Genomic DNA, 20,287 nt, shown 5'->3' with positions numbered 1-20,287 from the left:
AAATAGCTCCAAAACTGCATCGCAGGCACTTCAGCGGAACAGCTGTTATCGTCGCTGGTGGGCCGCCAGCAAGAAAGAGCTGCAAAACGGTATAAGTGGGCAACGCCCATATCCCGCCTTGACACCGCCTGTGTTGGCGGCCTGGCCGCTGAAGTAGGAAGCGGTCCGCCATCGATGGTGGTATATTGTCAATGGGGTACTAACCCTGCCATCAGGATTTTCCTCTTCACAGATTATTCTTTCTTTTTCCAACTTACTTAACGCAACTTTTAATTTTTGCTGGATTGTCAACGGTACCCTTCTGGGAGGTCTAGTTATAGGTTGTGCCTTTTTGACAACTGTAATATGCAATTTACCAGGATATTTACCAACACCTTGAAATACATCACTGTTGTGCATTAAGAATTCATCTTTGTTTACAACATTTACGGGGTTTATTGTCACACGTTCTATTAACCCTAACATTACACAACCATCAAGACTTAATAATGGTTTGCATGCATTACTGTTGTCTTTAATTAATAGAAAATCTATGTTCGCTTTTACGTTTTTGTGAGTACAACGCAGATTTACAATACCAAACGGTTTTGTTTTTGTATCACCATAAACTTCCAACATCATATTTGCTGGCTTATATTGTGCTTGTGAGTCAATTTGCTCGTAAACCTACAATGGAAGTATATTAACTTCAGCTGTCGTATCAAGCTTGGGCTTAACGTTTTGATCTTGAAATTTTACATTTCAGTCAATTCACGCACTTCTCCCACTTATTTTACCGGACAAACCTGGGCAGATATCACTAACAAATTACAGCTTTTATCTTCCGACTGAATTTGGTTATGTTGCACTTGCTTTATCGACTTAACTTTGCATCCCACTGCAAAATGGTTGTACCCCTTGCACTTCCTACACTGTTCACCTAACGCCGGACAATTTGCTTTTTTATGAGACGTGTTACACTTTTTACATAAATACACTAAGTGTGAAGTACTACCACTTCTATGTGCCTTATTTGTATATCCTGTACTAACCTGCTTTTGTTTTTCTACTTCCTTTGCACTTTTTATTGCCCCTGCACTTTTCTTTACGGCTCCAATCGTGGCATCATTTTTATGATGTAATAGTTCAGTTTGTTGTTTACATAATCCCGCTGCTTTCCCTATTTCTATGGCTTTATCCAATGTAAGTTCTCCAGCTCCAAACATGCGCCCTTGTACTTCTTTATCACTAACACCTAATACAATACGATCTCGTATTACACTATTTGTTTGCTCACCAAAATCCCATGTGTTCACTAGTTTCTTTAGGTCAGTCACAAAGGAACCAAACGTTACACCCTCTTCTTGTATGCGGGAATTAAACACATCACGTTCCACTACCACATTTTTGTGTGGTATGACATGTTCCTCAAATGTTTTGAGTACTTTTTCGTAATTATGGCGTTGTTCATCAGTCAAATTAAAAGTATTAAAAAGTTCAACTGCTTCTTCACCTATTAAATTAAGTAATATAGCAACCATTACATCATCCGCGTAGCACTATGGCCTGCAGCCTTCATGTACTAGTATATACTAAAACATTGCTTAAAACGTCGCAACGATGCTTGGATATTTCCCTCCAATTTTAGTTTTTCTTGTATGCGTACAGAATCTATTTCTGTAGTGATATGAAAACCACTTACTCGCCAACAGAACAGTTATGTTATTAGTAGTAATTTAATGTCCACCTGTATACTTGAGTATTTTTCACCACTGCGCCATGTGTCGTAGCCTCTAGTCTTTCTTATTATACTTTAGGCATCTCCGCTCAATGTATTTATTACAAAAACCTATCAACCAGTGACTACATACGATAGGCAATATTTCCAGTCATACCGTTACAATAACATCTGCTTTAATACCAATGCTGGGATAGGTCACGAATGAAATACATCTGCAACGGTAACTAGGATGCATCAATATTAAGAGGCGGTACAATGCGATTGTCAATATCTAGTAAGCGGAAAAAATTAGGGTTCATTTTATTAATAGGAATTATATAGGAGTCGAATTCTGTGGGGGAGAAGTTCGAGTATTCGTAACTTCAGTATTATTGATGAGCAATTTTTTTGAGAGTGATAGCCAGTTGGTGGATTTCTTCAAGAAGATACAGTAGTCGATGTGACGGTAAAGCAATGAAGATTAGTGTAATAGCTGGAAGGATTATTCAGATGGTTTCTAAGGTTTGCCCTTCTAGAAGATTGCGGTTAATGTAGGTGTTTGGTAAAAGGGAAGTTAATAAGTATCCGACTAGCACCGTAATTATAGTTACGATGAGTATTATATGATCGTGAAAAATAATATGTGTTCTATGACTGGAGATCTAGTCTCGAGCATATTGAAAACATAGTTGATTTCAGATGGCCAATTCCAAGAAAGATAGTGATATATTTGGGGCTTAGGCCCAATGTACTTATCTGCCATCTGAGAAATTTGTTAACAGCAGAAGTTCTGCGAAACTATGCTCTGCTGGAGGTAGACTTGGAATCATTCTAGTGTTGTTGTTTGTTAATCTGAAAAGATTACAGGACGAACTCTAGCAAGCGCTTCTCATATAATTAGTACGAGCCCTAAGACAGCAACAAAGGAAAGGAATGAACGTACACTTGACACTATATTTCATGTGGTAAAGGCATCAGGATAATATGAATAACGTCGAAGCGTGTCTCTTAAACCTAAAAAATGTTGAGGAAAGGTAATGTTTACTCCTATAAATATAGCTATGAATCGAATTTTTAATCATATAAGATTTATTGTAGTTCTCCTAAATAGAAGAAATCAGTGAATAATTCATGCTATAATAGCAAATACTGCATCTATGGATAACACATAATGGAAATGTGCTACAGCATAATAAGTATCAAGGAGGAAAATATCTAATGATGAATTTGCTAGTATCACTCCAGTAAGACCACCTACTGTAAATAAGAAAATGAATCCTAGGGTTCATAAGATTGAAGGAGAATAACTTATTTATGCTCCACTAAAAGCAATTCATCTGAACACCTTAATTCCCGTTGGTACAGCAATAATTATAGTTACTGCAGTGAAATGAGCTCGTGTATCTACATCCATACCTACAGTGAATATATGATGAGTTCACACAATGAATCCTAGAAAGCCGATTGCTAATACTGCATAAATTATTACTAGTACACCAAAAGTTTTCTTTCTACCACTTTCTTGGGTTAGAATATGACAAATCACGCCAAATCCTAAGAATTAAAACGTATACTTCAGGGTGACCAAAAACTCAGAATAAAATTGGTATAGAATAGGATCACCTTCCACTGAAGGGTCAAAGAAAGAGATATTAAAGTTTCGATCAGTTACAAGTATTGCAATAGAACCAGCTAGAACTGGAAGTGATAATAAAAGTATAACAGCAGTAATGACTACTGATCAAACAAATAATGGTATCCCTTCTAAGGTCATGCCAGGAGTCCGTATATTGATTACAGTTGTAATAAAATTGAAAACCCTAGCTAAGTGTAGACAAAAAATAGATCAAGAGAAACATCAGCATGAACAGTGGCGATGGAGAGTGGAGAGTATACTATTCATCCAGTTCCTGTACTACTTTCTACAATTCTTTCAGTTAAGAGTAAAGTGACGGAGGGAGGACATTATGAAAATCTTATGTTATTTAGACGAGGGAAGGCTATATTAGGAGCTCCAAGTATTATATAAGAGAAGCAAATCAATTACCAAAGCCACCAATTATAATAGGCATAACTATAAAGAAAATTATAATAAAAGCATGGGCAGTAACTACTACATTATAAATTTGATCATTGCCGATTGATCTTCCGGGTCGACCAAGTTCAGTCCGAATGAGAAGACTAAGGGATGTACCTACTATTCCTGCTCATGACCCAGAAATATATTGTACAAATGTTTGTGATCTGTAGAAAATAACCATCGTTGTAAAATGAAGAAATAGGATGGCCGAAATGTTAGGTGATAGATTGCAAATCTATTTATGGTGTAAGAATGCCTCCTATTAGGTTATATAATCAATATTGTGATGTCGGACTGCAATTCCGCAGTAGTGCTTAATATACTAACGAGGGAACGGTGTGATGTCACTCAAAGATAATTGCATCAAATTTGGTGCCATATTAGGTAATGGGAATACAAAAGAAGGTGTGGATGCATTCGTCTCGCAGGCGTTCGGAATCAGAAATAATGGGCCCTACAGTAATGGAGAAGTATGGTCTGTCAATCAGATATTGATGCGACGGAGCCTTTGTTTGCTGTTACTGCCAATGCAGAAGTTAAATAAAGTTGAATGAAAACAGAAAAGATGAACTGAACATAATCTATTACCGTTTTTACTAGTTTTGCGTCCCTTTCTGCAGCGAGGCTGTATGACACTTGAACGTACAATTTAACGTGTGGTTCGAATCACGTGAGCTTTCACCTTCAGTCAAAACTGGGCCTTTCGCGTTAAAGGCTGTACACAAAATATATGGACACCAACGAGCTTTGATGACCCTGCGTAGAGTAGTCGCTAATGTTCTTGCACTTGATGCGAGTGGTTCCGGCTGTGATTCCCAGTGGGGACGCTTGGTCCCAGGCGGGTTCTTCCTTTCCCTTTCCACAGATTTTGTGCTCGCCGAAAGACGTCCTACCTAATATGTGAGGAGCTTAAGGTCATAGATATCGGTAACACCCAGAAATATGTATAAATATGTAAATCAGGAAGCTTTATTGAAACTGGAAGGAGCAGATTTAATTATTTCCAGTTTCCGTATTGAATCTTCACATACAGAGAAGAAACAAACACAGGTAACGAAAAATGTTTTCCTATTGTGTCTGCTTCACACATACTAATAGCTTTAAAAACTGAAAAAATGTATTTTTAAACTGAAGACGAAACAAAATTACGGCATGGTTATATGGTTATACGAAAAGTTTACTTTCGACCGAACAATGTGTGTGTGTTGTAAAGCAAAAAGGCAATGCTGTTAACAAAAGAATGGAGGGCTTCACTGCGCGACAACCGAGTTTGAAAGTCCTGATTTAGACAAACTAGTAGTTTAAACCAAGAAATTACCTGCAGCTTAACACCCGACAGTGTATATAACGACATCTACAAACGTATTTGTATAATGTTGAAGTGTAATGCGCAGGCTGAGACATTTCCTGCTTATTATTACGACTGTTGTCCAAACGTCGCAGGATCGTGAAACATCAATATTTTTACAAAACGCATACTAGTTCCTAAGTGATTCGTTAAACTCACCACCATACGTCCTATAGTAATCGGAACTATGTATGTTTAAAGTTCGTTTTTTATTGACTTCGTCAGCTTGTAATCTGGAAAATATGCATTTCGGTTCTACATTTATGCTGCTTTCGTGGTCACCAACAGGATCATGACAGTCATCTCTGTAACCACCATGGTTTCAGTTTCTGGTCTCTCCCTCTCTGTCTCTCTCTTTATATATATATATATATATATATATATATATATATATATATATATATATATATATATATATATATATATATATCCCTTTCATTCTGAGTGGGTCATCCTCATAAGTATAATGTCTTAATATCTGAAATTAATATAACTTTTTAAAACATCACAACATTATTTTTATTCCAATAATTGCTTTTCAATTTAAAACTATAGTCAACTGAGTTATCCACGCATTAAAATAGTTTCATTCTTTCATATTATGGTCGAGAACAAAAATATTATTGGTACATCAAATTAATTTGCTGCTCAGGTTACACTACTACACAAAAATAACAAACCACTTTCCGTTATTATTAATTGATGAAGTGGCCAATGTACGTTCCAACTCCTAACAAATTGGAAGAAAGTAGTTTGTTTATTCTTTAAAAAAAAAAATAATGGAATGTAGACCAAGATCGGAGCATCATAAAATGTTTAGCTATGATGTCATAAAATATGATTGTTATTTCACGAAAATTTTTTTCTTACCAACTGTTATCTCTGCTATATGATGGTTGCAAAACATAGTAAGGAATAAAATTAATTGGATGTGTAACACTAGCATTTTTTTTGATAACACACATTTAGTATTATATATCATATTAATGAACATTTTTGTCGTATTATCTTAATGTGAAAAAATATTCAGAACTAAATTTCTGTTACATATACATTCTTCCTCATCTGTAAATGGTGTGTGCTTAATGTTTAATATTTGCTATTGCAGGAAGAACTACACTTTGCAGCTCAATTAAGACCATAATTATTACAACTACAATTATATGTGATATATCCACCTGAAAAGGTACAATGAATTATTTTCAAAAGAGTGTCTGGGAAGGTTTATTACCATGATATTATTGATGTCTGTTTGTTTCCTTCATTAATGCAATCTCAGTTACTAGGATCCATGTCATACTCTGGAAGTAGGTTCATTATGAGTGGCATTTTGTAGCTGAGATTGTGAGTGTAAGTCGTTGTGATGTTACAAATGAACTAGCATCTGCCACTTCATTATTTGTTTATTTATTTATTTTTGGCAAAGGTACGTATACAGCAATGATTCATTCGGTAGGTATACAGCAAGAATGTGTCAGACACCCATTGAACAAAGTCAACAGTGCCTTACCCTCGGTAGTTTCCACAGTTTTAGGATTCTGAGTCAGGAGAACAGTTAATATGTGAACACTCACGCAAAAGAACACTGTTCTTAAACTTTTCACAAAGTGTTTTTTTTTTCAATACCAAAATTTGTAAACTTGTAGGGTTTCGGTCAAGGCATGGGCAAATAACAAGGTTGTACATACATCATTCCCACGCAAAATCTTTAAGGCTGTAATGTAAGCATGTGTTCAAGAGCGTCTGTTCAAAAACCAGGTCACAACCAATCCAGAGCTTGTTTCTTCGACTTATAACATGATGTCCTCACATGAACTTATGATATGCTTACATGGTTTAGTTATCTGCAAAACCTGTCATGATTTGAGGGTATAGGCTAACCGAGTTTACGTAATTTTGGTGACCTGCAGCAACGACCATGGGCAAACAAGCTGAAATAGCATGTAGGTGTATTGCTCATGATCCTGATCGATCAGAATGAATTAATTCCCTGACTACACCCAACACTTGCGTATAATTCAACAGAAGTTTGCTTGTATTTGACTTACGAGAATATTGACATATTACATATATTCATTCACGACAGAAACTATATTTGCAATACAATCTGCTCCAAGTATGTTGTTCACTCTACGTCACCCTTTTCAGCTTGACAGTATAACTGCAGACCCAGGTTCAGTTTCAATAATCTTGGTGGTTGACCATATGATGCCCACGTAATGCAAACTGTGTTGCTTTCCCTGACATAATATCGTCGCTGGATAACCAATAGGGGTATCTCAAAAATTGCAATTTTGAATTAACATCGGTACCTTATTAGATTTTACGAGATCTACCGATCACTGTAAGAATCGTAGGCGACGAAGACTTCATTTCTAGATATTGAGTTGATGAGGGAAGGCGGAGTGATCTGTAGATCTCTTAAATTCATTCAAGATACCAGCGTTAACTAAAAAATACAAGTTTTAAGATACGTCTACAGTTCATAATACCTCATTCAGTTCACTGCCCTGTATTAACATACCTACCACCGAGTAGATTCACTAAGGTATGGAAACTTCCAAGTAAGAATCAACATTCTTTTCGACATCATTTAGCATTCCATGTTTCCAAAATAAAGGGTGATCAAAAATGACAACTGTTGCCATTTTGTATTTTCCTGCTGACTCACAGATGAACTTGAGAACTGATAATATGAATGTCTTATTTTGAGTGTAAATATAAATCATGGACAGGAACTGCAGACATGCATGGTCTGGGTGGATATGGTTACTGTTCAGTATGCGCATCATTTCTTCCCGACTTGTTACTTAAGTGCTAAATTTTTAAGATACCTCTCATAGTAATTCAATTCTATCATTTTCTCCCTAAGTCAGGCCCGGATTAACCCATCTGGAGCCCGGGGTTAGAAAAAATGTGGCCTCTGCTGGCCGACAAAATCAAGAAAAGGTTCAGTGTTCCCGAGACCTAGGACGTCATCCTGTACAAGCTTACGCGAAAAATGAGGAGCGTAACGCAACGCAACTATTCCTGTTACCGCAAACGAAAATAACAATCTTGCGATGCGTTGACGCAAAACTATACGGAATGGAGTCCTGATATATTTAAATAATCAACAACAACTTTCGAACGACATGTGGAAGGATTCCACTCAACGCACGCATTCAATTTTAGGATGAGAACATGATCCAAGTTCGAGTTACCAAAATCCGGTAGACTGTCAACGTATCCAAAAACTACGCAAGCAGTACGACAGGCCTTTGTAGAAGTTCCAAAAAATTAATCTGCGGTGACTCACGTGAATTACTACCTTCAAAACGTTCTCTCCATGATGCTTTACCGTTTCATATCAACGAAAAGCATATTCTGCAGGTCTTATTTAATATGCCAACACCTTTTGGTATGATTTTGCAGCAGAAATGATATTCCGAACAAAAGGCTATCAGGACTATTCCAAGAATGTAGTTTCTTCGAATGATGCTAAGTTCTATGAAAATGTCATTATGAGTTGACGAAGTTCTAATTGGGGTTCAGAAGAATCCAGATTTCTTTCTCAGCATACCACAGACAGCACCAAAGTAAATGTTTGATGTGCACTCATTCATGATAAAATTGTCGGCCCTTTATTTACTATAGAAAGTGCAATCACATCTATCATGTATTTCGACATATTGCAAGTGTTTGTTGTTTTCCAATTTCACGACCATAAAACTAATGTTCTCTGTAAACAAAATAGTACCTCCTTAATTTGAGGTGTAGAGCTCCGTACTTAGCACGATTTTTTTCGACGGATGCATTGTACATGGTCTGATTACCCGTTCTCATCACATTACTTTCCTTAATTTTTTTCTGAGGTTATATGAAGGACATGTGTACACAGTAGCGGCAGCTGATCTTGAAACATTGAAACAGGACATGCACAACGATTACACCGATCATGCCAGTAACGTTAGCACATATATGAAGTGAAATGGAATATCGCCTAGGCGTAGGCACGAGTCGAGTCAAACGTAATTTTCTCGAGTCGTGCTCCAAGCGAGTCACTGTTTTTGAGGTCGAGTTTCGAGTCGAGTCGAGTTTGATAAATGGCTCGCTCGTTTTAACTCGTTTCGAAATTATGGCCTGTTTAGAGTAGCGAAAGTCATGAAAAATGTAAGCAGTAATTTGGAATACTTTAGTGTTGCTCACGAGAGGGGATACTGCTCGCATCTCGTCTCGTCTCCATAACGAGACGACAATAGATTTTTTAATTAGACAGACCCCACAAAGGGGAACAAGGCAAGCACAAAATACAATTAAAATACATTTATTGATGGCAAAGTGACATCTATGGCTGATACCGTTAAAAAGTGATCGTGTAGAAAGGTAGCAGGCAGAGCCATTTGTACAGAACAAGATGTACAGTATCATGTAGCTATGTGTGCACATAACGATGGACAAGTCTTGGAACATATATTACATTTACCGCATTTACGGAATGTTTAAACGAATAGGAGACTTGTACTGCACTTACACGGTTCAATTTGATTCGCCATCTTGTGAGTATTGCAGTACTTTCTCCTGATATCATTGACATAGGCAAAAAGATGGTACGCTGTTTTCATCTACGAGGCGATATTGGGATGATATCTATATTAAAATAACCCTGACCTGACAGCTAATTTCCCCCATCTCTGTCCAATGGCATAAGCCAAGATGCCAGTTTGCTGTAATTAAATTAATTGAATTCCGTTTTGTACATGTCCCCTCGCCCTTGATGATGACGTCAGCGCTGTGGGGAGTGGACATTGAATTAGCGTGTGATCCTTAATTCTTAATATGCTCGTCCATTCCATTCTCCTTGGTAAAGGGTACTTAAAACCAGATACAGGATTTGGATCGGTGTAAACCAATCATGAAAGCAAAATAGTTTCTATTGCAAATACATGTTTTAATTAAATTCCTAAACACAGATTATTACAATTCACAGTTTCAGGGGTGGTCAATTAACCTTGAGTAAGTGTTCACCGCCTTGACCCCGTCTGGCAACGGGTCTGATGCTCCTCCGGAATATAAACCCATAATCTCGTGAACGATGTCCTTGTCTACTAGATTTCACGACTACCGAGGTCGGCAGGCAACTAGTTTTTAGTATTCAGGTACAAACCGCCTATATTTATATGCATGGTTATAATAATAATAATAATAATAATAATAATAATAATAATAATAATAATAATAATAATAATAATAATAATAATAAACAAGAAAAAGATCATTGATAATACGTGATTATACTGCTCTATGTAGGATACTTGAAGAGAGTACTTGAAACTACACACTGGATTCGGCTCGTTTTGGGTCGACTCGAATTCGAGTCCAGCTGGAGAAAATTTTTTAAGCCGAGCTCTCGAGTCGAGCTCAAAGATGTCTGCTTTTAGTCGAGCCGAGTTTCAAAGAAAATTCGCTCGTTCCCATCCCTTCCTAGGCGTACTACGTGCCACTAAAGGTGAGAGCGTGATTCATTTATCTTCCAAGAAAAAACTGATCAGTTTGCCAAATATTCCCCATTATTTAAACATTTGTCATGAATCTAACAGAAGCTAATACTTCTTACACCGAGGTAATGATTCCTCCAACTAGAAAATTATTATTTTACTTTATCGGGATAGAAAAAATTAGCGGATTTACTTTTTTAAACAGTGATAAAAAGATGAGTGTTACTTACTTCTGTTTAGAACATTCGAAAATAAAAAAATTATTATGCACTTACCTTGCAGAATAAACTGCGTCTTTTACATTCACAGAATGGTTTTGATCTTGCCTAGTAAGAGTAGTGCTTCTTCCAGCTCCAAAATCTCCTCTATCACGAGCAATATATGTTCCCGACTTGGTACTGCTACTAAAGCCTTTACATATATCAGTGTAAGTAGGAGTATGTGTATTGTGACTAGAATAATAACAATTAAAATTAATGCATTTATTTTCTAGGAATTTTAATAAAAAGAATTATTTTAGAATTAAAATGACAAACAAGCAAGGGATGTAAAATGTTTATTAATGTCCATAATATTCTCATTATAACGTATGTCACAGAAAAATGTCCCATTTCAATTCAAATCTGCAGGATTATGTTTTGTTCCTTACTGGAGTTAAAACATAATACCACCCCAAATCACCTGCATAAAATATAAATTCTTGCAACGCTACTGTAATATTCCCCCGGTGAAGAATCTGGGTTGTAACGATTTTACAACATACTGTACATGATCAGCATCACTCACACAAAAGAAGAGTAATAACGGGAACATTTTTAATGTCTCACAAGTAAAGATTCTCTCCCAAGAATCGGGGATCCGAAAACTGCACATATATTTAGACAGAGGAGGGCCACGAAGGAATACTGGTGAAATATGCCGTGCCGTCAGCAAAGGATAAATCCAATATGGCCGCCCGAAGGTCATGCCAATCGACTTTTGCAAGCAACCTCTTATCCACTTCCCATGGGCAGATTGACTTAATGTTTTGCAGATTGATATATGTATGAACACTACACATCTAATGGTTTGAAATTTCGCGGTCGTTGACGTATTGAACTCAATATGGCCGATCAAAAAATGTCAATGTTCAACGACTCGTGTCTGGGAAATGAATTGTACTATGGAAGTACAGTATCACTAGACGTGTACAAAAAGCATTAAACGGTTCAAAATATCGCCATCTGAAAACCAATATGGCCGAACAAAATCCTGAACCACACAGCTCGTACTACAAAAACGAAATTTGGTGTAAAGGTCCATTATTACTAATAGGTGAGGAAAATAATACAAATGGATCACAGTTTCTACATCGTGTATCCAATATAGCTGCGAAATACGCATATATAATATACATTGTAAACAGTTCAGGTGGTTTCGCATGAAAGTCACCTACAATTCACTGGAACAGATTTTGCAGGTGAAATGCCAGTAAGTTAAAAATGTTGCCAGTGCCTGTGTTATCTGTTTGAAAGTGTTACACGCAAACATATACTGTTCACTTCGGAAGGTCTAGAACGCACTATCCACAAACGTCCTAGAACACGCGTCTTTAAGTTTGCAAACCATATCATATAAAACAAAAATCGCAATTTCCAACACTGGCACCGTGGTGACACAGGTAACATCGTGGTTTATGATAAAAGGGTTCTATGTTCGAACCCGGCGCAAATCAAAAACATTTTTCGTTACTCACGTAATTATTAATTATTTTATACATTGTTACAGCAAACTAAATATGTATTGGTCCATTTATCATTCATGGAATGTTTCTGTTGAAACTCATGCAATTATGATGATGAAATTACGGCATATGTTTTGGTGAAATTGTGGCGTCAGAGTGCCATATAATTATTTCACCAGAATTTGACAGTATAACTTGTACAGTGTATAAAAATAAGTGTTAGATCAAATGGGGTAGATACAGGAAACAAAGTAGAAACTGTTTGTAGTCTATGATGCGTTACGGAAGTACGTATTAGGTGTTACATGTACTCTCGCAACAATCGGAAATATACGCTCGGAGAAGAAATCTAAAAGGCGCATATATATCAAAGGTTATAACAATTGTAAGAATTATAAAGTTCAATATTTTAGTCGATGGAAAATCTTATTTGCACGTTATACCAGGGCTTGTACGGTGTGAATGTTAATATACAGGAACACGAAATATGACAAAAGTCCCAGAAGACAAGAATTCCAAAGTTTTGTGCTGGTTGTAATGGAATCAAGGTACATGAAGTCAATAAAAAGGAATGTTTATGTGCAGTGATACGTCTAGTGATACTGTACTTCCATAGTAATATTCGTTTTCCAGACGCGAGTCGTTGACACATTGACATTTTGATCGGCCATATTGGATTCAATACGTCAACGACCGCGAAATTTCAAACCAATAGTTGTGTAGTGTTCATACATATATCAATCTGCAAAACATTAAGTCAATCTGCCCATGGGAAGTGGATGAGAGGTTGCTTGCAAAAGTCGATTGGCATGACCTTCGGGCGGTCATATTGGATTTATCCTTTGCCGTCGGCACGGCATATTTCGCCAGTATTCCTTCGTGGCCCTCCTCTATCTAAATATATGCGCAGTTTCCGGATCCCCGATTCTTGGGAGAGAACCATTACTTGTCAGTGCTTAATAAAATAATACCAGGTATTTACTTTCTAAGCATATCCACAGATAAAGTATATACAAACAGTAAGCTTACAACCTGTTCCAAAAATGTAAATTTATCGACAACTAAAGAATAATTTGAGCAGCCCATCTCTCCCTGGCGATAATGATTTATTCTTTCTTGTCCTGAACTACCAAGTCATCCTCCGATGTAGCGTTCCATCAGGCCAGGCGCATATTGACCACAATAAGGCCAATCAAGAGAGGCCTAAGTGAACTGACTGTGTGTCTAAACCATAACATTCGAGAGGTTTTCGCCTAACACGTGCTTGAGTGAATATTCGGTATGAGGTTTTGTTGTATTCATCACAACACTGAACCTCGGCTCGGCTGTCATGTCCTCTAGTCAATATAAGGTCGTTATCAGGGTGGTAACTGGACGGTATGAATGACTTTCAACTTATATTTGAACATGGTCAATAGACGACATCTACAAAATAATGAAGACCCTCCTTACTTTCCTAATCTTCAATATATATATATATATATATATATATATATATATATATATATATATATATTAGCTGATAATTCATATTCTTCGCATATGGGCTGTATTTCGAATTCAACCCTTGTGGGAGAATCTCCATTCATCTCGGCGACCGCGAAAACTATTGGATTTGACACTAGTTTCGCTCATTTTGGATTATTTTTATGTCTCGATACCCCCCCCACAGCAGGTGACCCCTGACCCGAATACCATAGTATCTGAATTTGAAAGTCATCGCTAATGGAAGTGTCACGATTAATCTCAGTGACTGCGAAAACTATGGATTTGACACTAATATCGGTCATTTTGGATTATTTTTACATGTCACGGTATCACCCCCGGTAACCCCCAGCCCGCAATTGAAGGGAGTGAATTTGAAAGTGAATGAGAACGGAGTTTCACAATTGATCTCAGGAACCGCGAAAACTATGAATTTGAAACTAATATCGGTCATTTTCTACTACCTTTACATGTCCCGGCAAACAACCCCCTGAGACCCCCTGGTTCGAATTTTGAAAACAAAAACGCTTCATCTTGGTCTGGGACGTGGACCAAGGTACTCATTAACAACATTTACTTGCACTCGGTTCACTCGTCTGGTCCCCAAGCCGCACACAGACACACAAAGAAACTCTTTATTTTATTTATATTAGACTAGCTGAAATACCCATTCTTCACATGGGGGCTATATTTGGAAGTCAACGCCTGTCGAAAGATCACCATTCATCTCACAAGAAAATGGTCAAAACCTGACAAGTCCGAATTGGACGAAATTTCGTATAGATATTAGTTTGAGGTCTGTCAATTGGGAATAATCATTTGATTCGGTTTTACGTACTTTACGAGATATGCAGGGTGATGCAAAACAGAATGCAACATAAGACAACTATGTAATCCCAGTCCGAATTGGACGAAATTTCGTATGTATACTAATTTGAGATCTGTGAATAACGTGGGAATAGTCATTTGATTCACCTTTGCGTATTTTACGAGATATACTGGATAATGCAAAGCAGAATGCAACATAAGACAAACTATGTAATCTCAGTCCGAATGGAACGAAATTTCGTATAGACAGTAATTTGAGGTCGTTGAATTGGCAATAGTCATTTGATTTGGTTTTGCGTACTTTACGAGATATACAAGGTGATGCAAAACAGAATGTAACATAAGACAACTATGTAATCCCAGTCCGAATTGGACGTAATTTCGTATGGGTACTAATTTGAGGTCTGCGAATAACGTGGGAATAGTCATTTGTTTCACTTTTGTGTATTTTACGAGATATACAGGGTGATGCAAAACAGAATTCAACATAAGAACAAACTATGTAATCTCAGTCCGAATGGGACGAAATTTCGTATAGATAGTAACTTGAGGTCGGTGAATAACGTGGGAATAGTAATTCGATTCGCTTTTGCGTACTTTACGAGATAAACAGGGTGATGCAAAACAGAATGTAACATAAGACAACTATGCAATCCCGGTCCGAATTGGACGAAATTTCGTATATATACTAATTTGAGGTCGGTGAATAACGTGGGAATAGTCGTTCGATTCGCTTTTACGTACTTTACGATATATATAGGATGATGTAAAACAGAATGCAACATAAGACAACCATGTAAAAAGCAAGTGCTGAAGATCTACGCTTTACTCTAATTCATGTCATAAGAGCACACAAAGGAACGAATCTACAGTTGAAATATATTGAATTTAAGTTAAAACGATACATTCCCTATCGATGGTAGCGTGGATTGCAAACGAAGTGAGTTGGATAAAAAGCCATGGAAGAGTACGTGCAGGTAAGAAATGCTGTTGCCTCACAATCTTCTGTTGCACATATATCATCGCAACTTGAGAGTTTGAAGAATATTTCGGAGACCACTGTTCAGTTCCTTTGTTACATATCCAGCCTTGCGCCACGCATACACTAACATGTCTTACAGTGCAGGGGAACAGAATTGATGATAGACCACGGAATGTAATTTCGTTATTAAAACTCTACCATGCAACTTTTCTGTACTATTTTCAATTATAATCTTGAGTGAAAGGTATTCTTCAATTCTCCAAATGACAAGTTTGTACTGCCGGAAAAAGTAAAAGTCAAGTGGCTGCGCAAATCTCGTAGTTTTGGGAGGATTTAGTTGTGTTCGAAGCGTCTTCTTGTTTAACACCTGTTGTATTTTGGGGTCATCATGATCAATCTGTCCACTCCAGGAATCTAATAGCAGTAACATGTCATCGGTAACATCAGGAATGAACAAGCTCATCAGCCATCTTTTCACAAGTAGTTTCGTGAGTTTTCCCGACTTGCTAGAATCAACGACAAGGTTAAATGGAAGGTGTCTGTCTACAGTTTGTTTAATTTTAGGTCTGAAATCTCCTTTCGGCTCTTGGAAACATATGTAAAATCGTGTCCTTAATGGAACCCAGTTTCCATTCTAATGTTGACCTTCCAAGGTGCTACTGCAATTGGTAAACGGTGCGATTCAGGGACATATGTCCTCAAAAACTCGTACTTCTTTCCACGATCTCAACATCAAACACTTTCTCCTTTTATTTTCATGTGAAGTCCCCTTTCCTCAACGGGAGATTTTCCTGCGAGTGCACTGCGTTCACCATTATCGCCATGGGATTCAGCATATTCATTTTGGTATCGACGAGTGGGCTTTCTATACCGGTGTATTACAGAATACTTCTATGTTATTTTACTTTTGCATCTCCCTGTATACCTAGCAAAGCATTCAAAAGCGAATCGAATGACTATTCTCACGTTATTCACCGATCTCAAGTAGTACCTATACGAAATTTCGTCCAATTCGGACTGGGATTACATAGTTGTCTTATGTTGTATTCTGTTTTGCATCACCCTGTATATCTCGTAAAGTTCGCAAAAGCGAATCGAATGACTATTTCCACGTTATTCACCGACCTCAAATTAGTATCTATACGAAATTTCGTCCAATTCGGACTTGTCAGGTTGGGACCATTTCCTTGTAAGTGATCACGCAAACTATGGATTTGACACTAATATCGGTCATTTTGGATTATTTTTGAATTTCTATTTCTGAGTGACTTAGATATTGTAATATGATTTTGGAATATTGTATATATATTTTTAAAAATTTAGTATACCATAGTAAAAATAAGTTTTCCTTCCTGGAAAACAGGTAATTTTCACTTTCCAGGAAGAAAAGACTAGAAAGGATATTGAAAGTCTCCGATTCAAGAATTCCGACAAAACTGATTCAAGAATAAATACAACTAGTGAAAGGCCAAACAAGATATATAAATGGGTAGCAAGATAAACAAAGAAGGAAAAACTGATTGAGGCTCCTTCGGATTGGTATTGTTTCTCAGAATGACTCATAGTAATATCACTATTCAACAACGATGATGGAAAAAGCTATTTTACCTTAACAATTAATCCCATAAGTTAAAGTCTTTAATTTTGCTATAAAGGAAACAAATAGACGAGGAGTTCATATGCCAGGAGGTCTCCCTCCGTGCAGGTTGTTTATTCATATTCAATGTGTAAATGTTTTCTAGTATTTCTTGTATGTTTGTCTAAAGAAAATAGAAAAATGCATCTAACTGTTTTTCCTTTATACTACCGAAAGATACAAGTTATTTAAGTTAATGACAGTTATTCTTCTTCACTACTTTAAATATCTTGGTGTTAATTTATGTTTCTAAAATTGACACATATAAATTCACAAAACCTAACTCTAATGTTACAGTTATGAAACAATATGAAAGTTTTCATGTTTACAGGAAGCATGCTATAAGCTTACAATCATTCATAAGTTAATGTTAATATATGATTTTGCCATTGCCCCTTAATCCTCCACTTTTGAGAGGAAAATTCAAAATTTTTGCATTTTTCATTCCTTCACTTCTAGCTTTTTTTTTAATTTTTGCTAATTTTTAGTTTTATGTTTGCAAGAAGTGCCATATAGGATTCGAGTCGTTTTCAGAAGTGATGTCACAATATGTAATTTTTCCTTTTCGCCTCTAAATTTGCTCCATGGGGAGAGAAATTTAGAAGTTTCTGGACTTCCTTCTTTACTTGCACCACAAAATCTACATTTGTGCCAAATTTAAATTTATATGTATACAGGGAGTACTAATTTTTTAATCGTTCTCTTAAGTGTTGTAACAATATATAAGTTTATCCTATTCCCCCTAACATTCCATCATGCAGGGGTATATTTCGAGTTTTTGGATTTCCCTCCTTTATTTCCACTAAACGTCGTATACTTGTGTCAAATTTCAACTTTCCATGTCTACAGAAAGTAACCTATACGTTTTGAGTTGAGTTGAGTTGATTTTGAGTTTAACGTCCCGTTCAGCAGCGAGGCTATATGAGACGTAGACCTACTGATTAACGTGGAATCCGAACCACATGAACTCCCGCCGGGACCTATACGTTTTGAATCCCATGATGTGATAATATATAATTTTTCACCTATCCTTCAATTTTCATTCTTGGAGGAGAATATTTCCTATTTTCGGATTTTTCCCCTTTTCTTTGTATCATAAATCCTCCACTCTTACCAAAGTTTCTATCTCTACAGAAATTACCCTATAGATTATGAATCAAGTGACGTAACTACGTAAAATTTGTACCTTGCCCGCTTATTTTCCGCTTGGCGTGGCAAATTTCTACCTTTCGGAGTTTTTACTTTACTTATATCACAGATACTAAACATATGTTAAATTTCAAGTTTCCATGCCTACTTGAATCACCTTACAGTTTTTGAATCAAATGGCGTTAACAATGCTAATTTGGGACTTGAACTCTTAACTTTTCTCTTTCGAGGAAGGAACTTCCAGTTTTCGAAATTTTTACCTTCTTTATGTTGCCAAATCTATGTTTTTGCCAAATTTCAAGTTTCCATTAGGATTAGGATTAAGAACTAAATTTCTGATTAGCTATCAATGGCCACGTTAGCTCGTTATTATGAGAGATGACGTCTGTCGACAATCACACTAATCGGGAACCTGGGGAGGAAGAAATGAATAGGGAAGGAAGGAATATTATATTAGGTACCATCTCGGCATTTGCCTGGATTGAATGAGGCTCACCCAGGAAAACCTCATAGAGGATGGCTGGCCTAAAAAAACCTTTTACATCTTTTCGATCGAGTGTCCTCACCAGGGATCGAACCTGGTACCGCTTGCACAAAACGTGAGAGCGTAAGCGATTACGCTACACGGGATCATTTAAGTTTCCGTATCTACTAGAAGCACCGTAAAGATTTTGATTCAAGTGATAACTGTTTGTAATTTTCCCCTGCTCGTTAAGTTTCCTGCTTGGAGAAGGAAATTTGCAGCGTTCGGATTTGTTTCTTCACTTGTATCCGCGAAACTTTATGTCCCTTTATTTGTGTCTTCATTATTCGATATAAAAAGTGCCAATAAAGCATTTTACTTCGGTTTTCTGTTTGTTTGTTTCCTCAAGCAGAGAGGCATTGTAGAACACGTTACGTCTGATTTTACGTCTTTTTGCGTCGAGACATAGAGGTGATGACGTCATAACTTAAAAAATATTTTTTCGTTAGGACTAGTTTTATTACCTTTTGGCGGGCTTTCTTTACCACCTAGCAGATTGAAATTTTGCACAAACATTTAGTTCACCTAGTATTATTTATCGAATAATTTTCACATATCTGCGTTAAAAAAAGGGGGTTCCATGGTGCAAAAAGTTTTATTACAAAAAGGATATTTTTAAACCACAAAATCCATTTTTTCGCGACTTTTACGCCTCAGATACATGATGGGTACATGTGAATGGTAGTGTTTGAAACGATGTTCTATTCTGAAGAGAACGAAGTACGAACCATGATCCTCGGGTAAATAGGGATGTCTCAGGAACTTTTTACCTGAGATCCAGTTTTATACGGGAATATGAGGCATTGTGGTGTATATTATTTTTTGGCAGACTTACTTTTGCACCTGGACGATTAAAATTTTGCAGAACCATTCAGTCGACCGAGTAATATTTCTCAGATTTTTTTTTCAGATCTCTGCGTTCACAGAAAAGGGGCCCAGAGGGGCAAAAAGGTCAAGAAAAGGGAAAGTTCAACAAAAATCCCTTTCTTCGCGATTTTTCCGTCTCAGATACACGATGGAGACATGTGAACGATACCGTTTAAAAGAATGTTCTATTCTGAAGAGGATGAGGTACGAACCATAATCCTGGGGTAAATAAGATGTCTCAAGAAATTTTTACCTGAGATCCTGATTTTTTTTTTTTTTTTTTTAGTTAGGCCTATTTTTATTATTTTATAGTGCGCTTCCTTTTGCACCTAGAAGATTGAAATTTTGCACAAAACTTTAGTCCACCAAGTAGAATTTATCAGATTTTTTCACATCTCTGCGTTAACACAGAGAGGTCCAGGGGGGGCAAAATTGTAAAACATTGATACTTTAACCCAAAAAATCCTTTTTTCACGATTTGTACGGCTCA

At 36.8% G+C, this 20,287-nt stretch overlaps 1 protein-coding gene across 1 annotated transcript in view; it reads right to left on the bottom strand.

The window, feature by feature from the left end:
* The window catches only part of LOC145680968 (heat shock 70 kDa protein 4L-like), an 873,295-nt gene that overhangs the window by 198,588 nt on the left and 654,420 nt on the right, over nucleotides 1-20,287 (bottom strand). The window contains exon 14 of the mRNA XM_081752186.1: nucleotides 10,880-11,056. Within this exon, the coding sequence (XP_081608312.1) occupies nucleotides 10,880-11,056 (177 nt within the window). The remainder of the gene's footprint in view (nucleotides 1-10,879; nucleotides 11,057-20,287) is intronic.

Source organism: Thermobia domestica, chromosome 3 (assembly GCF_964235325.1).
Source record: "Thermobia domestica chromosome 3, izTheDome1.hap1.1, whole genome shotgun sequence".
In the NCBI taxonomy this organism is placed as follows: Eukaryota; Metazoa; Arthropoda; class Insecta; order Zygentoma; family Lepismatidae; genus Thermobia; species Thermobia domestica.
This window is presented reverse-complemented; position numbering and strand designations above follow the sequence as displayed.